This window comes from Rhinolophus hipposideros (genome assembly GCF_964194185.1).
Source record: "Rhinolophus hipposideros genome assembly, chromosome: 8".
NCBI classification, from domain to species: Eukaryota; Metazoa; Chordata; class Mammalia; order Chiroptera; family Rhinolophidae; genus Rhinolophus; species Rhinolophus hipposideros.
In genome coordinates, this window is record NC_138054.1 from 6,610,981 (window position 1) to 6,631,871 (window position 20,891).

At 40.1% G+C, this 20,891-nt stretch overlaps 1 protein-coding gene across 15 annotated transcripts in view; it reads left to right on the forward strand.

Moving 5' to 3' along the window:
• Positions 1–20,891, forward strand: part of FARS2 (phenylalanyl-tRNA synthetase 2, mitochondrial) — a 507,792-nt gene that overhangs the window by 139,769 nt on the left and 347,132 nt on the right. For all 15 annotated transcript variants that reach the window (XM_081054752.1, XM_081054740.1, XM_081054747.1 and 12 more), the window contains one exon: positions 18,220–18,351. In XM_081054752.1, coding sequence (XP_080910878.1) covers positions 18,220–18,351 — 132 coding nt within the window. The remainder of the gene's footprint in view (positions 1–18,219; positions 18,352–20,891) is intronic.

The window sequence follows — 20,891 nt, forward strand, 5'->3', positions numbered from 1 at the left end:
CGACGTGTGAGCTCAAATATGTGTTTTAAAGGATTCTTGTTATAATTTAGTAAGCCTCTGATGGATGTCCTATCTTAGCAAGATTTGTGAGAATATCGAAACTTCCATGTTAGCAAACGTATAGTTCATGTAATATTTAAGAAACCATTAAATAATTCTATATATTCTTCACATGTTTGCCTTTTAAAAAAGAATACATGAACTTCATGCTAGTTTCTTTCTAGGAGGTGGAGAATGGTTTTAGGGAAGAGGTACAAACCAGGCCTCAAGTGTGTTCATAGTATTTCATTAAAATAAAAAGATATGAAATATGAAAAAAAAGTTATGGTTTGACAAAACTGAAAAGTGGGTACACGGAAATTTGCTATTTTCTATTTCTGTCTCTTGCTTTGAAATATTTCATATTAAAATCGTATAATGTAATAGTGAAACAGGTTTCAGATAGAGATGACTGATGCAAAAATCCTTTTATAGCCGGCTTCTCTTTACTTTCATGATAAAAGAAAGGAATTATGTTATTTTTAGCAGTAACGTTGGAATATAAGGAGATGGACTGTGTTCAAGCCATTTTGAGGTAGGTTATGGTAGAATGGATTTCTAGTATTTTAGGGAGATAGGGTTCCGTCTCTCGTAGCTTTACAAAAGAATTCAGGCGTATCTGAAATTGTCAATCTATGGAGAGAATTATTAGAGTTCTCCTTGTTTGTTTTGCTACACATTTCTACCATCAAATCATTTGATCTTTGTGAGGTTTAGAATCGACCTTATAGTTAGGTAAGTGTTTCTGAATAGACAGGTCGGTAGCCTCCTTTCTCTAATGACTAGTATTTCTGTTTCTCCTACTTCTTTGTTATTTTCAACCCCCACTCCCTCAAACCCATTTAGTACCGTCAGCTCCTTCACCTGAGTTACTCTTTCTTACTCACTGGCGTCCTATCCAGGACCCTTTCCTCGAGCTCATGCAGAGTCCTGGAGAAGGTGCCTTTTGGTGGTCGTCTCATCACTCTTTGGGGATGGGCTTTTAATTTCTGAGCAAGAAGCACCACTGGTTTCCACCATGTTTCCGGCATCACAGTATTGAATCAGCTAGACGTAATCCCTGTATTCAGGGAGCCATGTATCTCAGATCTTCTCACAGGGAAACTAGTGTGTCATGGAAGTGTATAGGAGAGGTGCCTCTTCTGGTGTTTGCTTGTGCTCCAGGAAAGCAGCTTAGTTGGGGATCATCCGAGCTGACACTAGTCATTGAGAACAAGCAGAAAGCTGTACAGACTTAAGGAATGAAGAACTGCATAGGAGAAAGGAAGACAAATGGTAACAGAAAAATCTCATGACCACTGAGATACAGTACAGTGGAATCAGAAAAATTAAAGTTCTCTTTCATCCATTTATGCTGAAATCTTGAACAGGTCATGTAGTGCTTTAGGCCTCCATTTTCTAACTTTTAAAAGTCAAGATAGGGCCTGCCCAGTGGCTCAGGTGGTTGGAGTGCCGTGCTCTAAATGCCAAGGTCGCTGGTTCCATTCCCACATGGCCAGTGAGCTGTGCCCTCTACAGCTAAGACGGTGAACAACAGCTCTCCCCGGAGCTGTACTGCCATGAGTGGCCGTGGGGAGCTGAGTGTTGCCGTAGGCTACCGTGTGCTGTCATGAGTGGCCGGTGGCCTGGGTGAGTGGCCGGCAGCCAGCATGAGTGGTTGACGGCCGGCAACCATTGTGGGCTGCTGAGAGCTGCCGTGGGCTGCTGTGTGCTGCCATGAGTGGCCAGTAGCCTGCGAGAGCTGCCTGAGCTGCTGTGAGCAGCCCACCGACCACCAGTGTCTGATTGCCTCAGCCGGGGGGAGCACAAGGCTCATTATACCAGCATGGCCCAGGGAGCTGTGTCCCACACAACTAGACTGAGAAACAACGGTTTGAACAGAGTGGGGGCGGGGAGGCGGAAGAAAGGGGGGGGGAGAAAATGCAAAAAAATAAGTTAAGATAATAATCTTTCCCATGAGAATAAAATGAGATAACATGTGAAAGTTACCTTGTAGAAAGAAAATATTAAACACACGTATAAATATGAAAAAAGTGAAGGAGTAAAGGAGGGAAGGAAAATTATGACTAGGCAATAAAAGCAGGGAGCGTAGGAAGAAATAGCACAATCAAAGAACAATAGTTAAGGCTGATTTGTCTTAATTTTATCTAATGAAATGAGCTGTAACTTTACATCAGACATGGCACAGCAAGTTGGTGTTGCTGGTGGTCTTACTATTCTCTCCGAGCACCAGCAAATATTTAAAAAAAATATACCACACCTGACCCTGCAGTGATTGTGAAAATGTCCCAGGGTCCTTGAGAATATTCAGTCCCTCAACATGGTCCTGGACTTTCTTTGTGTTAATATTTTTAATATTTGTATTTGAATAGATTTCAAAACCGTGGATTGAAATGAAAGTTTCCAGGGAGCAGTTTTCTTTATAAAAACCATTTCTGCAGCGTGTGATTTTTTCCGACTGTGAAACCCATCATGCCATGGCCAAGAATTAAGAACCTTACCTTTGAAGTCGCAATGAAGTTGTAGTTTCTCTACTTCAGGCAAATGTTTGCTTTATGTAACAGAGAGTACTGGCCCAGACTTGTGGGTTTCAGATTTCATTACAGAGTTGCTGTTTGATAAATCTCAAATGTGCTTTTTGTTTATAAAATGGAGTGGATTGCTACAGGAGCAGCTGCCGGAGGGGCTGCGGGCGCTGGTTCTTGGGCACAGCGGCGTGTTTGGAACATCCGTTAAGATGCTCTGAGGGCAGACGCTAAGCAGGACGGGAAGGTGACCCAAACCAAGGCCATTGTGAACTACGAGGGAGTGGGGTATGTGTTACAGGTGTTACAGACCACAGGCCTGGCAGTGTCTTCCTCAAGAGAAGTGACACGGTCTCACTGAAAGCATTGCAGAGGGTCAGTTTAGGGTTTTTTCCGTTTTTTTTTTTTGTTTTTTTTTTTTTTTTGTGAGGAGTTCCTCGTTTTTGAAAAATGTCTTGGTCAACTAGTCTAGCTGCAAATAATCTGCATGTCATTTAGGTTAGTACTAGCAATAATGATGATGACAATAATAGTAATAACATTGCCAAACACTGCACTGAGCACTTTTGTAAGGATTTTTTGTTTTGTTTTGAACTGTATCTATGATATAAATATTATAATCTCTATTTTTCAGATGAGGGACCCTAGAAACAGAAATGAAGTACCATGGGAAGATCACATAGCTTGGAAATATTTGAGGCAGTTTTAGCCCAGCCAGTCTGACTGAGCTCCTTTGAAAGGATGGAAAGCAATCATTTTAATGATATTTCTGAAACTGTGAGGCCTACGAAAGCCGTGGTGTTAAGAATTGGGCCTCTCCCTCGGTCTCCTTGTGACACCCCCGTACTCTGACTCCCTCTCGCTAGCTGGGGGTCAAGCCTTCTTTGCTCCCTCACACTCAGTTACATTTGGGGTACGAAAGATCATTTTCAAAATTTCAAATTCAATCTTTAATTAGTTAATGAATAGGAACTGTCTCGGCAGGCCTCAGAATTATTCAACTGTTTTTATATTTGCTTTTATAAATTTGTCTAAGCTTTTCACTTTTTTTAAAAAAAATTGTTAGTGTTGTATTCCTTTGTTCTCGAAAAGCAAAATTAAAAATTAGAACACACCATTTCCTTGTGGCAATTTGTTGTTATTACAGCTGTTTTCGTTTCAGGGTGTTTTTCCGCCTGTCTGAAGCAGTTTATTATTTTCTGCTAACATTTCTGAAGCAGTTTATTATTTTCTGCTAACATTTCAATTGTACCATCATACCAACGCTGATATAAGAGAGGTTATCAGTGTAGAATTAGAAAGAAATAAAATAACCTTTAGACTGTTTTTGTGCTCGTGGAATTTGCTCTCATTTTTATTAACGTTTCTAAATCGTTTCCCCTATGTTTAGTACCATATTTGGCAGATATTCCTCTCAGAGCACTCATAAGGTTGGGGGTTAGGATTCCTGACCTTTTAGTTTCACTTTCCATCCTTCAGGGTTTACAGCCTTCTTTGGCTCGATCTCGTTACTAAACATTGGCCTTTCCCTTTATAGAGCATGGGCCTCGTGGCATAGATAACTGGTCTGAAGGAGCCGTGTCTTGTGATCCCTGTTGACTAGGTATGTCGCCAGGGGCAAGTCAGGTCTCTTCCCTCTTATTTAAAAGCACAAAAGGCTTGTGGTGGTCCTTAGAGGCACCTCCCAGGATCCCCCTGGCTGATGGGCCTGCCCTTAGCCTCAGCCAGGGCAGCCTCCTTCCTGAGGACATGCCCTTCTCAAGGCTGTCCACATCAGAGATTGGTTCTGGCAGGAAGACGAAGGCCCAGTATTTGGTCTAACACCCTCCCACCTCCCCACCAGCCCAGGGCAATGCTAGTGGGTTGTCTAAGCAACAGAGCTCCGGTGGGGTGTTTCTGGGGCTTGATTGCAGTTCGTTGTCTTCTCCCTTTGCCCCAACCTGCCGCCACCCTCTGCCATAGGTGTTGATTCCCGCAAAATGACCTGTTTGTCAGCCCAACCGCCACAGGGATCGACAGATAATCCCATGCAACTGAAACATTTCCAGGCTCTGTCCTTTGAATGCTGTTCTGGTCAGGAGTGAGGTCAATTGGTCTTGGTAATGAGGATCCCATATCTTCCATATCTTTTTATATTTTTCTCTATCTGTGAATCCCTGTTAATATAAATGAACTGATTATAACTTGTATAAATGTCTAATCACTATGTTGTATACCTGAAGCTAATGTAATGTGTGTCAATTGTAATTGAAAAATATAAAAAATGTAAAAATGCAGTGAAAGTGGTTAATAATAATAATTAGGTTAATAGTTGTTAGTTCTACTTTATTCCTAAAGTTGACAAATTAAAAAAATTAATCATGTCACTTTACTAAGTTTTAAATCAGGTGTTTTGGGCTATCTGGGTCTGCTTTGGAGAGGCCTGTCTTTCTCAGAGCTGTCCTAGAAAACGAAGTAGCAAGCAGTTGTATTCAGGCAGTGTTGGTGCCTCTGCTCACTGGAGTTAGGATGGAGTTCAGGCCGGCTGGTACAACTGGCTGGCATACTCCACCTGCCTGAGCCTGGGGACCCCTAGCTATGTAGTGGGGATATGGAGTGCCTTGCACTGTAGAGGTGCTCAGTGGAAATAGATCATCACCTTAGAAATCAGATGGAGAGAGACATAAGGCCCCCTTTTCTTTAGATGTCTGATGAATGGAGAAAATAATATACTAGAGTTGACCTTTCTGGTCTAAGAAGTTGGTACAAGGAAACCTTGGGAGAAAGCTTGAGATAGCAATGGTTGAACTGAACTGGAATCCTTCTTTTCTTTTTCTTTTTTTTTGTAGTTAAAGTTTATTGGGGTGACAGTGGTTAGTAAAATTACATAGGTTTCAGGTGTACAATTCTGTAATACATTATCTATATATCACATTGTGTGTTCACCACCCAGAGTCAGTTCTCCTTCCATCACCATATATTTGATCCCTTTTACCCTCATCTACCATGGAATACTTTTAAGAAGTGTAAAACCCATGATTCTGTGGATATTGGGAAAAGGATATCAAATAGGTTCTTTACCCTAAAGAAGCGAGAAGTTGAAATTGTTGGGGGTTTTATGTTAAATGAAACAAAATTATCAGGCCTTGAGTTACAGTGAAAAAAAAAGTACTTAAAATTTTAGGAATACTGTAATCAAGATGATTAATGTACCAGGAATGCGCCTATTTCATACTGTTTCTACTTATGTTGGTCTTTCGGGTGGTTGATAGACAGGTAACCCGGAAAATGGTAAGATTTATGGGAGAAGGAAAGTTCCTTCTCTACTCCTCAGGTTCAGAGAAAGCCCTAAAGCTTCATTCGTTCCTGTCACTTCTCTTCTGGTTTCCCTTCTACCCTAGCCCTATCCAAGGAGACATAATCAAAGTGAGGTTAGGTATCTAAACTCTGTTATCAATCACTTTAAGTCCTTGGACCCCTTGACTTGCCCTACTCACTTGTTAAACACCTAACTTTGAATTGATAACCTAATCTACTCTTTCTGCTTTTCCCTGTTGTAATTATGATCAGAGTTTGTAATTATGATCAGCCACCTTAGCTAGGTCACGGTTAGTAGGGATCTTTGTTATTGCCTTCGGTCAGTTCACTGTACAAATCCCTCAGTTACCCCAGACCGTGGACATTCTCATCTGTAGGAGGATGAGGTCACCTGTTTCATTAAGGAAATTTAGGTGACTTGGTATGAACTCAGTGCTTATGTGGCCTCTTGATCCCATTCTTCTTCCCATTACATTACTTTCTCCAGAACCTGGCTTCCTCAATTATCAGCTTAAAATGGGTTTCAGACTACCATCTCAAGATAAAACAAACAAATGCCATCATTTAATCTTCCATTCTTCTTTGGAAGCTTATTCTCCTTTTCTTTCTAGCCACACATTCCTTCCTACTTCTGCCCAACCCAGGTTGTGTTGATTTTAGCTGTTTCTGTTGATGTCACAGTTGACTTCCAAATTGTGAAGTCCAACAGATTGAGAAAAGTGCTTATTTAGTGACCCTTTTCTCTTAATTTTTTAAAAAAGTTTCCTTGAATTATAACTGGCTTCCAATAAACGAAGCATTTTAAAGTATGCAATTTAAGTTTTAACATATTTATACACATATGAAATCATCACCACAATCAAGGGAATGAGCATATCCATCACCCCCAAGTTTCCTTGTGCCCCTCTGTTACATCTCCCTACCACCGTTTCTGCCCAGTCTCCCTGCCACACCATGCCTAGATAAGCAGTGATGTGCTTTCTGTCACTATCAATTTGTTCGTATTTTCTAGATTTATGTAAATGGAATCCTGCAGTATTTATTCTTTGTTTGCCTGGCTTTTTTCACTCAGCAGAGTTATTTTGACCCATTTTACATCCCTAGTATAGTGTGTGGAAGTAGAAGTTGCTCGTCATCTTTGCAAATACGAGGTATGCTCAGTCATTTTATTTTAGCCATTCTCATAGGTGTGCAGTGGTAGCTGACTGTGATTTTCACTTGCATTTCCGTAATGACTAATGATGCCGAACATCACGTGCTTACTTGCCATCCATGTTCCTATTCTTTGGTGATGTGCCCAAATCTTTTGCCCATTTAAAAAATCAGTTTTCCTATTATCTATTTTTGAAACTTCTTTATTTATTCTATATACAAGTCTTTTGTCAGGTATGTGATTTGTCAGATATTTTCTCCGTCTGTGCCTTGTCTTTTCATTCTCTTAACAGTGTCCCTCAAAGGGCAGTTGTTAATTTGATGAAATGTAATTAACCAGTTTTTTCTTTTATGGATTATGCTTTAATGTGGTTTCTAAGAACTCTATCCTAATCCAAGGTGATAAAGATTTTTCTGCTGTGTTTTAAAAGTTTTATAGTTTTCAGTTCATTCTTAGGTTTGTGATTATTTTGAAAAATTTTGCATATGGTATGAGGTGTGAATTGAAGATTGTTTGCATATGGATATCCAGTTGTTCCAGCACCATTTCTTGAAATGTTCAACCTTCATCACTTAATTGCCTTTGTACGTTTGTTCAAAATCAGTTCACCACGTATGTTTTGTCTGTTTTTGGACTCTCTGTTCTGCTCCATTCATCTATTATTTGTCTATCTTGATGTAATACTACATTCTCTTCATTATAGTAGCTTCATAATATATCTTTAAAAAATGTTTTTTAATTTTTCAATAACAGTTGACATACAATATTATGTTAATTTCAAGTCTACAACATAGGGATTAGATATTTATATAATTTATGAAGGCCTCCCCTCAGTAAATCTAGTACCCATCTGAGACTATACATAGACATTGCAATATTATTGGCTGTATTCCCTGTGCTATACTTTACATCCCCAGGACTATTTTGTGACTACCAATTTGTACCTCTTGATTCCTCCCCCATCTTCCCACCTCCCTTACCATCTGACAACCATTAAAGTGTTCTCTGTACCTATGAGTATGTTTGTGTTTTGTTTGTTTGTTTGTTTTTTAGATTCGACATATAATTGAAGTCATAAGGTATTTGTCTTTCTCTGTTTGACTTATTTCACTCAGCATAATGTTCTCTAGGTCCATCTATGTTGTTGCAGATGGCAAGATTTCATTCTTTTTTATGGCTGAGTAATACTCCATTGTATATATGTATCACTGCTTCTTTATCCAGTCATCTACCGATGGACACTTAGGGTGCTTCCTTGCCTTGGCTATTGTGAATAATGCTGCAATGAACGTAGGGGTACGTGTATCTTTTCGAATTAGTGTTTGAGTTTCTTTGCATAAATAACCAGAAGTGGAATTACTGGGTCCTTCTTTGTCTGTTGTTGTGTCCTTTGTTTTAAAGTCTATTTTGTTTGGTATAAATATTGCTACTCCAGCATTTTTTTTGTTTGCATTTTAATGAAATATTGTTTTCCATCCCTTTGGAAGATTTTTGCTTTTGTTTTGCTCCCTTTTTCTGTTTTCCTCCCTGTTGTCTTACCCCACTTTGCTTATTTCTCCCCTATGTGGCTTTGCAGTTCATTCCACCTCACTGTCTGGGCTCAAAATCCAGAACAAGGTTTTATAGGGATCTGTCAGATGTTAATCACTCCTGATTTAGGGCAGCTCCAATACCTGTAGTGTTGCTTTCTAAGCCTACAGCTCTTCAGAGCTATAGCCCCAGGCTGTATTTGGTGATAATTTGTGTCAGCCTTCTTTACCAGGATGGCGCTTATTTCAGCCCTGCATATGCAACCTTTTAGCTTCTGTCAGATCCGTCGCCAGTAGTATATTACCCTGTAGCACGCAGGCTCCTGGCTCCTCTTCTGGTTGTGGGCCCCGAGCCCAGCAATCCCGTCTTGTAGCCCATCTCACTCTTTTTGCATTTCTGTTCTGTATTCTGGCCTGTGGAGGTATTTCTCTTATAAATCTTTGAACTTAGACTATACCTATTTGTTTTTCTCTCTCTCTATTTTTTTTTAAATCATGGCCGTCATTGTCATGTATTAGAAGAACAAGGAAACCGATGGTACCATGTTGGTCTGGGCACCACGGGCACTTTGCAATGGAAGCTGAATTAGTGTAGTTTTTCATGGTCTGCTCCAGTGGAGGGCAGCACAGGGCTTTGTGTCTCACCCTCCTGGTGGTGAATTCTGATCTTGGCATTTACCAGCTTTGTAAACTTAGATGAGACGCGTAAACTCTTTTCAGCCACAGTTCCTTCATCTGCAGGATGGGAATACTGGTAATTAGTGTGCAGTGTTTGTGTCAGCCTCACAGCAGTGTAAGGACTGAATTAACAAAGGCATGGATTTTAGCACAGTGCTGTAGTAAATTAGCAACAAATGTTGATTACTTTCGGAATGCAAGTTAAAAATGTTCGTTTTTCTTTATACTTTTATAAAAAGGTGAGAGATATTTTAGGTTATGATCTGATTTTCAGTGATACTCAGTTCAAAAATCACCCAGTGAGTATTATCAGGTGCCAGGAACTATGCTAGGTTTTTTTCTGTTTTTTTTTTCAGGTGCACAAGACAAAGTAATAGTTTGACGTTTATCATTTATATCCCTCACACTGTGTGGACCCCCTCCTCCCATATCCCTCTGACATCACACAGAGCCATTACATTTCCACTGTCTCTAGTCCTAATGCTGTACTCCGCTTCTTGTAAGTATGTACACATATATACATATATATATATTATAGTTGGCATTCATTATTGTTCAGCTTCAGGTGTACAGTTATGCTTGGTTTTTACACACTTTTTTTTTCTGAATTGTCACCAGAACTTGGTGAGGTGAGTATAATTTCAATTTTAAACAAAATTGAGGCAGTGAGAAGTTAAATCCCGTGCTTGAGGCCACTGGCCTTTGATCCCAGTCTACACCAGGTTTGTGGAAGGTGGAGTGTGGGCCTCCAGCTTACAAGGCTGCCTGTGTCTTCATCCTCTGAATGGGTTGGGAGGAAGACTGGGAGACTAGAGCCCTGCAGTGTGGCTTCCCCCCAGGCCAGCTTGCTGTCATCTGTCCCCTTCCACTCCTGTGTGCTGGAGAGTGGTCACTTACCTTAGTGCCTCTGACCGCGTACTCAGATTTTGAATGAGGGGATATTGTGCTCCACTCCATTTCTCACCCCTCTGGGAGGTGGAGAACGGATAGTATCTTCAGAGCCAAGCCCTATTGGAAGGACTCCTGTGTGGAGGAGTCCCGGGTAACGGCCTGAACGGCACTTGAGCTCCCTGGAGGACTGATGGCTGTGGCGTCAGTTACACCGTCACCGAATGAGACGATTGCTAGCTTCTGTTTCCCCCCAGTTACTTTGCATCTCGGCAAAGGGAGTCACTGACTGAAGGGGTGCTCACGTCTTGTGCTGTGGGCTGTGGACGTCCCACACCGGAGGCCTTTACTACACTCTTTCCCTGCCTGCGAGGGAAACGCTTTGTAGTTGGAGTGCTTTTATTCCACTTAGCAGTCGGCAGTACCGACTCCAGGGCGCGTGGCTGTGTGGGTACATGGGGTGTACACGCTGCAGTAAGACTCACGGAGGTGGCATTCAGGCTGCTAAGGCCTGACCAGGGATGCGTGCGGTAGCTGCGTGCGAGGCGGACGTTGGGGATGGCACCGGCGGTCCCACAGAGGTGCTTCCGGCCTGACATGGCCGCCTCTTCCTGCTTCCTGCCAGCCGCAGGTGCTCAGTGCAGGAGACACTCGTTTCCTCCGCAGGGGTGAGGAAGGCGGCAGTCTGGGTCGTGTCTGCCGAGCTCGGCGAGTGCATCAGCTGTGGCGGGGCCGCTGTGGACGGAGCTCAAGCTGGTGGCCTTTTATCAGTACAGCCCTGAATCTTTACCTGGGACCCGCGCTCTCGTGTGACTCTTGCACTCAGTTGTGTGGCCTCGGCCCCTTGGTGATGGCAGTGCAAAACCGTACAACTCTTAGGACAATTTGGCAATATTTATTAAAATTATCAAAAAGCATTTACTCTGACCCAACAGGGTAGTTTGGTGTAGTGTCTTTTTTCATAGCAAAATACTTGGTGTGGTCCAAATGTGTGTCACTGAGGGACTTCTTATGTAAATGGGCCAGAGCCACTTGGCGGAACACCGTGCAGGGGAAGAAAGAGAATGGGGGGTGCTGTATGTTTCCAGCGGGAGAGACCTCCAGAACATGTCATTAGTGAAAAAGCATGCTGCCCAGTAACGTGCGGAGTGCTGTCTTTTGTATAAGAAAGGAGGGAAAATAGAGCTACGTGTTTGTGTTTGCTTACATCTGGTGATAAAAAGCAAACTCTAGAAGCTTGCCTCTAATGGTCCAGAAGCAGAGGGCTGGGACAGGGGCAGGGATGTGAGACTTGTCACTGATCCCCATTACACAGTGAAATGGATCCTTTCAGAGTGTTTTTTGCTTTTGAACCCTGTGAACATATTACCTATTCAAAAAAAAATTTTTTTTTAAAAGAAAGCTAGTAGAAAGATCAATATTGGGAAATCTGGAAAAATGCCTGTATGTTGCTTGCTACATATTCAGTTTAAAGGGCTTTCTTAAACAGTAGCAGAAGAGATAGGATTGTCAGGTGCTTTTGGCAGTGACAGCCAGGTAATTTGCCCAGATTAGATTGCGGTCATCTAATATGATCTCAGTTTTTAAGGAATGACTTTTAGCTGGAGAGCACCCTCTGTCCTTTTTCCCTCCACCTTGATTTCCTTCCTACGTAGGATGCGTGCTGTATTCTGTGTAGAAGCCGTAAGTAGCCCCACTGGATCAGGGTGCTACATTCTACCATTTCTCTGATACCTGTGGAGGGAAAACTTACTGAAAAATTAATACCCAACAGCAGTGATTAATTGTATATTTGTATAGTCTGTTTTAAAAATTATCTGCTCCAGTGGAGAGTAGCCTTGGCAGAAAATATAAAATTACTGGTACAGGCTCTAGTTTGGGCCATCAGCCATTTACAGATTAGATTGACACCTCTGGGACACAGTTCTGATAGCAAAGTCCCATCTTTAAATATAAAGGGTATGGGAAACAGAGGAAGAATCCCTTAATGAGTCAGTAAGTGAGGGAAATGAAATGTATTATGTTTGTGAGATCTATTATGAAGGTGAGTTGGGGGAAGGGTGGGATGACATCTATTTAATATTTACAATATGTCGGCGTGCTTAGGCACTGCAGCGTTCCGTAGGAGTCAGGGATTGGTGGGAGGAGCCCCCGCCTACACACAGTCACACATACCCCTGCACTGTCTCCCTGAGTGGTCTTGGCCAAGTGTCAAGAAGTCCAGACGCTGGTACCTGGAGCAGGTAAGAAGCAGTGCTGCCTGTGACAGGTAGGGCAGGTAGTAACCTTCCAGAGTAGGGCGAGTTAGTTGTACCTCTTCCATCTGGGCTCACATGATTATCCTGAAGGAATTTTCACTACTCATTTCTGAAGGAATGCTTCTGGTGAGCTCTCTTCATTTTGGAACAAACGCAGAATTCTCTTTTAGGAGAGGAAGTGGAGTCAGCTCCCAGAACTCCAAAGGGGATGTCTGTCTCTGAGAAGACCTGGGGTCCTGCAGGTTCCTTGCTCAAAACCACTGGCGAAATCGTGGTCACTGGACACAGTAGCAGGGTGAGGCTGCAGTGGCTCAGAGAGGTTAGTTAGCTCGTCCAAGGTTTCACAGGAAAAAAGGTACAAATCTGAGACCTGAATCCAAGTTTGCTTTATTGTAAGGTGTTCTTTCTTCCACTCGGCTCTAGGCTCTTGGCTGTAATCTCACAGAGATCTAAGGCAATTTTTAAAAAGTTCTGAGCTTCATTTGTAAGTATGTCTTAATAAATTATTATGTCCAAACAAACAAAAAACCAAAAGAAACAAAACACTTTGGCATGCTTTTTCATTAGCTTTGTATAAAACATGTGCTTTTAATTTCCTTTATCACCTCAGTAAGAGATTAGTTTAATGCATTATGAATCCATGTGATTTGGAAATGTTTATAAAAATTCCCCTCTATTAACGCATAACAGAAAATACATAGTTTTTATTGGGTTTTGTCACTGACTCCTGATACTTGGCATATGAAATAAGCCATATTTAACAAAGTTTTGAGCTGATTATTCAGTATCACATCTTTTAATACAAGATGAATGTCAAGATGCTTTTTTCAAGATACAATATTTCTTACTATAATTTTGAGGTTATAGGGAGAAAACAAGATGAGAGTGTATTTCTGGGGTAATAAAAAAGTACTCAATAAATAATTTTGTGACCAGTGATTTAAAAAATACTACTGTTAATGTGTCAATGTAACTGAAATTTAAATTGTTAGAATATATAAAATAATATGGTATTTTTGGCAACAATTACACATTAATATAATTTTTTTTCTTTTTTTTTTAATTAATTTATTTATTTATTAGTTTCAGGTGTACAAAACAAGGTAATACTTAGACGTTCATCATTTATATCCCTCATTCTGTGAACCCCCCTCCCCCCATCCACTATCCCTCCGACCTCACACTGAACCATCACATTATATATATAAAATTATAGTTGGCATTCATTAATGTTTAGCTTCTGGTGTACAATGCCATGATCAGGTGTCCACAGTATCCCTGAGGTGGTCTCCCAAACAGGACGCATGTCCATCGGATACCCAACAAAATCTTTACAACATTATAGAATACCTTCCCCAAATTAATTTTCAAAAAAAAACCCTGAGGCCATCTTGTGGTTACCAGCTGCTTCCAAATCCCTTCACCTTTCCCCTTATCCCCAACCCCCTCCCACACACCCATCTAACCACTCTCGGTTTTTTCTCTGCGTCCCCAAAACTGTCTCTGATTAGTTCATTCACATAGTCTTTTCTTTAGATTCCATACATAAGTGAGATCATATGGTACTTGTCTTTCTCTTTCTGACTTATTTCACTTAACATAATGTTCTCTAGATCCATCCATGTTGCTGCAAATGATAAGATTTCTTTCTTCTTTATGGCTGCGTAATACTCCATTGTATAAATGTACCACAGCTTCTTAATCCAGTCATCTACCGATGGGCATTTTGGTTGTTTCCATATCTTGGCTATTGTGTAAAGTGCTGCAATAAACATAGGAGTGCATACAGATTTTTGAATTGGAGTTTTGGATTTCTCCGGGTAGATGCCTAGGAGTGGAATTACTGGATCATAGGGTAGTTCCATTTTCAGATTCCTGAGATACCTCCATACTGTTTTCCATAGTGGCTGCACCAATCTGCAATCCCACCAACAGTGCACTAGCGTTCCCTTTTCTCCACATCCGCGCCAGCATTTGTTGTTTGTTGATTTATTGATAATAGCCATTTTGACTGGAGTGAGGTGGTATCTCATTGTGGTTTTTATTTGCATTTCTCTGATGGTTAGTGAGGTTGAGCATTTCTTCATATGTCTTCTTGCCTTCTGTATGTCCTTTTTAGAGAAATGTCTCCCCAAGTCCTCTGCCCATTTTTTAATTGGGTTGTTTGTTTTTTTGGAGTTGAGTTGAGTAAGTTTTTTATAGATTTGTGATATTAATCCCTTATCAGATATATCATTGGCAAATATCTTTTCCCATAGAGTAGGATCCCTTTTTGTTTTATTGATGGTTTCCTTTGCTGTGAAAAAACTTTTTAGTTTGATGTAATCCCACATGTTTATTTTTTCTCTTACTTCGCTCGCGCGAGGGGATATATCAGTGAAAATCTTACTCCGGGTAATGTCCATGAAGTTTCTTCCTATATTTTCTTCTAGATATTTTATGGTTTCAGATCTTACATTTAAGTCTTTAAGCCATTTTGAATTAGTTTTTGTATATGGTGTAAGGAGGTGGTCCAGCTTCATTTTCTTGCATGTGTCACGTACATTAATATAATTTACTTTGAAATAATATTTGTTTGTGTTTAAAGTAGGTTCATAGGCTTCTCAAAAATGGGGTTTTGTAGATTTTGGCTTTTGCCTGTTGTTTATGTAACGGAAGCAGAATTTAAGAACAAAAGGTGTCCTTAAAGCAGCAGAACAAAGAAAATGATGGCCATGGACTTGGCATTCCTTGCAGGGTCATATAGATTTAAAAAGGAAACTTTCAGCAAAGGATCTGAGAAAGAGAAAAGAATTAAAAACTTCCCCGTTTTGTTAAACAAAACTTTTGACAACCTGTGTTTTCTGTCTTACTTTCTATGACATTATTACCAATGAGTTCTTCACAAATCATTAATATTAACCATCTTTGTGGATTCTGAAACCCTTTGACTGACTTTCTTGCTGTTTTCTGCTTTGCTGTGTGTAATTTTCGTTGTGATACAATTACGCTTCCATTGCTACTGAGAGAGATGCCTGTAAGATGATAGAGGAAGAAGAAACAGGGCTGTGGTGGCTTCTTCTTAACCCAAAGAAGAACAAGAGTTGCTGCGATCAACATGTGGGAATTCAATCTTAAAAATGTATTCAACATCAAATAATTTTAATCCAAAATTGCAATTTTTTCTAGTTTCACAAGTGGTAAAATAAAAGCCAAAGTAAAAGCCAAAAGTTAAAGAAGGTCGTGGAGAAGGAGAGAGATTGTCACATCACTTTTCAGTTCAGTCCTTGTTCTGTGATGACACCATCAGTGTCATCAGCTCAGATGGGTGTGTGTGGAGATTATCTTGTCTTTAGGGAGGCAGTTTACCATAGATGTTATGCAGGAGGGATTCAGTTTGGGCTTAATAAACATTGATAAAAGAATTACTTTAACAGCATTTATGACTATTTTGAGGGCTTACTAATATCTTACGGTTTTTTCTCTCCAACTAGGGGTAACTTAAGATTTTACAAGTGTGTGATGTAAAGCTGTTAAACTGTGCGATTTATTTAGATTGTCCAAAGGAATTAAAGGGCATACAAAGAAAATTAATGTGTGTCGACCTATGTACCTATGTTATCTATGTTCCACGCACTTAGGTGATATTTAACATTGTGTTAACCCTGACTACTCATCTTACTTTTGGTGAAATATGAGCCAAGTATAAAAAGCCATGTGCACAAAATTTATTTTCTAAATTGTTTTCAGGAGTTGATTGGTGCTTGCTTACCAACCAGGAGTTATAAAAAAAGAATAAAAATTGTTTTGTCTGCCAGTTCTTCTGCACTCAGGTGTATATCCCAATGCATCACACATTTCTGTTTGCCAGCAGGATTGTCTCTAGAGCTTTCTAATAAGAATATTCATAGGGGATTGTTTGTCCCAAAGGTGGACAATCACACAGGCGTACAGATACCTTCTTCCTAGGGCACAATTGCAAATAAACGGTTGCTGTGCACGTAGGAGCTTCTATACAGAAAAGTCTGGACTAGTAGGCATTTCCCTAGTGGCTTGTAACAGGGCCAGCTTTTTCCCCAGTTAGAAAAAAATGTCAGCCAAATCTATTCAGTAATAAAAGGGAAAGAACTAGTGATGTGTGCAACAACATGGTGAGTCTTAAAATAATTATGCCAAGTGGAAGAAGCAAGATTAAAAAAGAAAAGAGTACATTCTGTATGATTTCATTTTTATAAAATTCTAGGAAATGCCAACTCATCTATAGCGACAGAAAGGAGATCAGGTGTTGCCTGGGGATAATGAGGGTGAGGAGAAGACAGAGGTAGGGGTGATGGGCTGACAGGCAGGATTACAAAAGGGAATGAGGAAACTTTGGGGAGTGATGGATATGTTCTTTGTCTTTACTGTAGTGAGTTTCATGGATGCGTCCACATGTCACCATTTATGAAATGTACACTGTGTATGCAGTGTAATGTTTGTGTCTTATACCACGTGTATAATAAAAGGGGGAATATTGTGTTACTGTTCTCAACAGAAAATCAGTTATTCACTTGCCATAGAAGCAGAGAACTAGGAACATAAACGCAAAATAAAACAGAACAATGAAAGAAAAAATCCACCTTCTGTGTTATTTGGGGCATAGGAAAGGTGCTGTGTCTCATAAGCGTTCCCATCTGAGTTTTGATTCTTGAAATTTCTTTGATGGGCAGGGAATTATGTTTTGTCAAGAGTGGGAGTTTTGGAGTCTGGCAGACCTGGGTTTAGGTTAGTCATATGCCAGCTGTGTACCTTTGGGCAAGATGCTTGATCTTTCTAATAGCTTTTTCCCCATCTGTGAAATGGAATGATAGAGGCACAGTAAGTGTTCAATCAATGGAAACAATTTTTGTTACTATTTTTATTTATTTCACAGTCTGATTTCCACTAGGTTTAAAATGCAAATGGTCTAAGACAAGAAAACATAGCATTTGAAATGATAGAGGGGCATGTTACCATGGAGAAACCAAATCAGGACTGCTGCCTGAAGGAAGAAGGGAAAGGTCATTACCCAAAGGGAGGAGAGCATGGCTCATTTGCCCAATGATCTCTTTCTGTGTGTCCCTCACGGGGCACCTGGCTACTCCCGCACTAGGTGACCTTGTCACCTGTTTTCTCTGCTTTTAGTAACCTCTGCTGCTTGCAGGCTTCAATTGTGGGGAATTCATTAGTTTTTTCTTTTCTTAATAATAATATCATTGTTTATAAGTACCATGTTTATGATTGCTTATGATAAATTAATTCTGGTATTTAGCATGTACTTTATTTAGATGTAAGGACATTTATCAATCATCTGTAGAAAAAATATTTTGACTTTTTAAATGATTTGCTTAAATTTAGGTGGTCTTATTTAACTTTTTATTAGCTATAATAAAGTTAATTTACAAATTAGTATCTACTTATGGAAGTAAAAGTTGATTAGTTTATCCCAAATGGGTCATGTTGTTACGTAAGTTTGAAGGACAATATAGTAAAAATATTTTTCTTTAACTGATAAGATGCCATTTTCACTTACAGAAACTAGCAGAAATACCTGCTTTCCCATGATCTTGACCTAATTTTTTCTCTGCCAGCTAGTTCCAAGGGTTTGACAGGTGATTGGTTTGGTTTTAGAGGGTCCTGGAACTAAACAAAGTGTTTTTCACATTGGAAACGACATACCCAGTTTTTCACAAGTTTTAAGATTTATTGTCTCCTCCAAACATGTTGGAAATTAATTTGTTTGCTATTTATTTTACTCAGAATGTAGTAGTAGGTGTCATTAACTGCAGGACAAATTTGATCACAAGAAAGGGTGGACTACCTTTTAACACTGTTTTCACTTGGCATCTTTGCAGGACTGGACATCAGATGGGTAGACTGCTACTTTCCTTTTACTCACCCTTCCTTTGAGATGGAGATCAACTTTCATGGAGAATGGCTGGAAGTTCTTGGCTGTGGAGTGATGGAACAACAACTGGTAAATTCAGGTAGAAAAGAATCCACCACTTTATTTACAGGCTGTCTTAAAAGCACTCTCTTCTCATTTAACTTCATTTACATACTCATTTACCTAAGCATTCATATCTTCCTGTAGGAAGCCTCACCATCTTTCTTTCCTCATTGCCCTCCCGACTTATCTCTGACACTTAACTCTTTGGAGGAACTTAATCTCTCGCTTCTAATTTTGTAGTGGTTCTTGTTTTTAGAGATCTTTCTTGTCAGTACTTGGTTGTTAGATTTGTGCTTCATGATTTCGTATTGGTTGATATGCTGCTTTCTAATTTCCCCACTGTCATTTGATGCATATTACATGAGTGCCATTTGCCTTCCAAACCATTTAAGGACAAAGCCAATGCATAATCCCTTCTTGTTTTACTGAAGTTAGAATAGTGTATTTCATCAATACAGCAAAACTCAGTATAAAAATACTCAGGCCTATAGCGGTCAGTTGTTTGCCGCCTGGAATGTTGGTGCTTCTACCTGATGGAGGATAAGTTGGAAGAGGAGGTCTCCGATTAAATTCGACCTGCGTCTATGGGTACTTGAGAAAGATATTTCCAGCTCTTCTCTGCAGGACCATTACTTAATAAGAATGATTATTTCTAAACTTAATTTCAGAGCTGTGGGTTTTTTTTTTTTTTAAGTCAACTATACTTAAATTGTAAAAAGGAGCAAAAATAAAAAACCCCAAATCCTTCAGTCAACCAAGGTGAAAAAATAATAAATAAATAAATAAATAAATAAATAAATAAATAAATAAATAAGTTAATTTTAGTTAGTGGAAATCTTGCAAAAACACCCCATTGCCCTAAATATATACCAATACTCAGTTTTATAGTTGGCAGAGTTATGGTCACCTGTTCAAGCTCCCTTCGTAAGAAGTGTCAGTAGGGGCAGGTTTGAAGTCACCTGAAAATAGAGATATGGCGTTTTGTAAGATGGAACAATACCTAGATGCGTGGATATCAAAAATATGAACATGTTTCAGAGTGATAAATCAGTTTTCAACTCCAGTAAGTAAAATGGTGTTGAAATAAACCATTGCATTTATATTACAAATAAAGAAAATACCGAAAAAAGTCCCTATCCGAATTTAATTTAAAAAATATTGTTTTCAGAATATAAGTCCTCCCTGGGAAATTGGTTGAGATTGGGCGTTTGAGCAGATTGGGCTCATTGCATAAGCAGTAAGTGGAGCACAAGTGATGCAAATTGCAAATCGCACTTCTCCCCCCACTCCCCACCCCCACCCAGCGCCTGTGGAAGGACCAGCTCTGTGGCCTTGGAGGGCAGTGGCGTTGGTTCAGGGTTGGTCACAGGGCTTCCTGCAGCAGATTGGAGAAGAGCAGCCCCTCCTGGTGACTAAGCAGTGTGGATAGGCCATTGGTAAGGTCATGGGGTTAGAGAGTAAGAGTAGAGTGAGATGGAAGAGCTGCCATGCAGTGAGGCGCAGGACTTGCTGTTACTTGGGCTGGGACGTGGGAGACCTGGACCTCCCTTGTTACTGGTAGGTAATTTCCGTCTGTATGGCCTGGGCTCCGCCAGCTCACAGATTCCTCTCCATTCTGCCAACGAAGGCTTTGGGGAAAGCCCAGCACACTGCCAAATGCTGCTTGGATAGTTTTCAAATATTTGTAGATCTTTATTAAGAAAAGGGAGCACAGAGGTCGCAAATTAGGGCCTGTGAGTCAAAGTTGTGAGGCCTGGGCTTCGGGTCTGAAACACCAGGATTTCTGCCAGTTGACAGCTGTGTGCTTCCTGCAGGTTGCTTAACCTTGCACGCCTGATGTTGTCGTAGTTAAAATGGGTATAGTGACACCTCCCTCAGAGTCTCCTTATGAGGATTAATGGAGGTGATACATCTAATGTATGTAGCATAGGGATGGGATTGGCACCTGGTAAGCATTCAGTAAAAATTAATTGCTAATTAAAAACAAATCAAATGGTTAGAGCCATTTATCAACAGAGTCCCCCTAATAGGAAATATTTAAACAGAGGCTGTCCTACATATCATAAAAATGATTTCTAACCAATTGGAAATAGAGTAGCTTTGATTTTACTAATCTTAGTATCCATGATTCTCGATTGACTGGTTGCTTTTAGAAGGAAAAGGAAAATTAAGAGTACTACGAAACAGAAAAACCTGCTAATCGATGTACAGGCCTCTTAACAGAAAACACAAAATACTGGGAGCAACTATGTCAAATTTCTACTTGCATTTGTCAAATACATGTGTGGTGTTTTTATTTTTTATTTTTTTTTATTTTTTTTTTTTTTTCGGTTTGAAGGAATCTAGGTGTCCTCCTCCCAGGAGTGCTGGGTGTCAGGCCAGAACTGAGAAAGCAAACTGGGGGATGATCAGTTTACATGTCACTTGGCATTGTTCTTCCTTGTACATTTTCCAACATCCTTGATGGGTTTCTATAAGGATTATTCTCACTGTAGTTGGTTGAATATAGTTATCTGAAACAGGTTTCCAACTCATTATTGCACAGTAATGAGACCGCCGTTCTACAATTAGAACAGC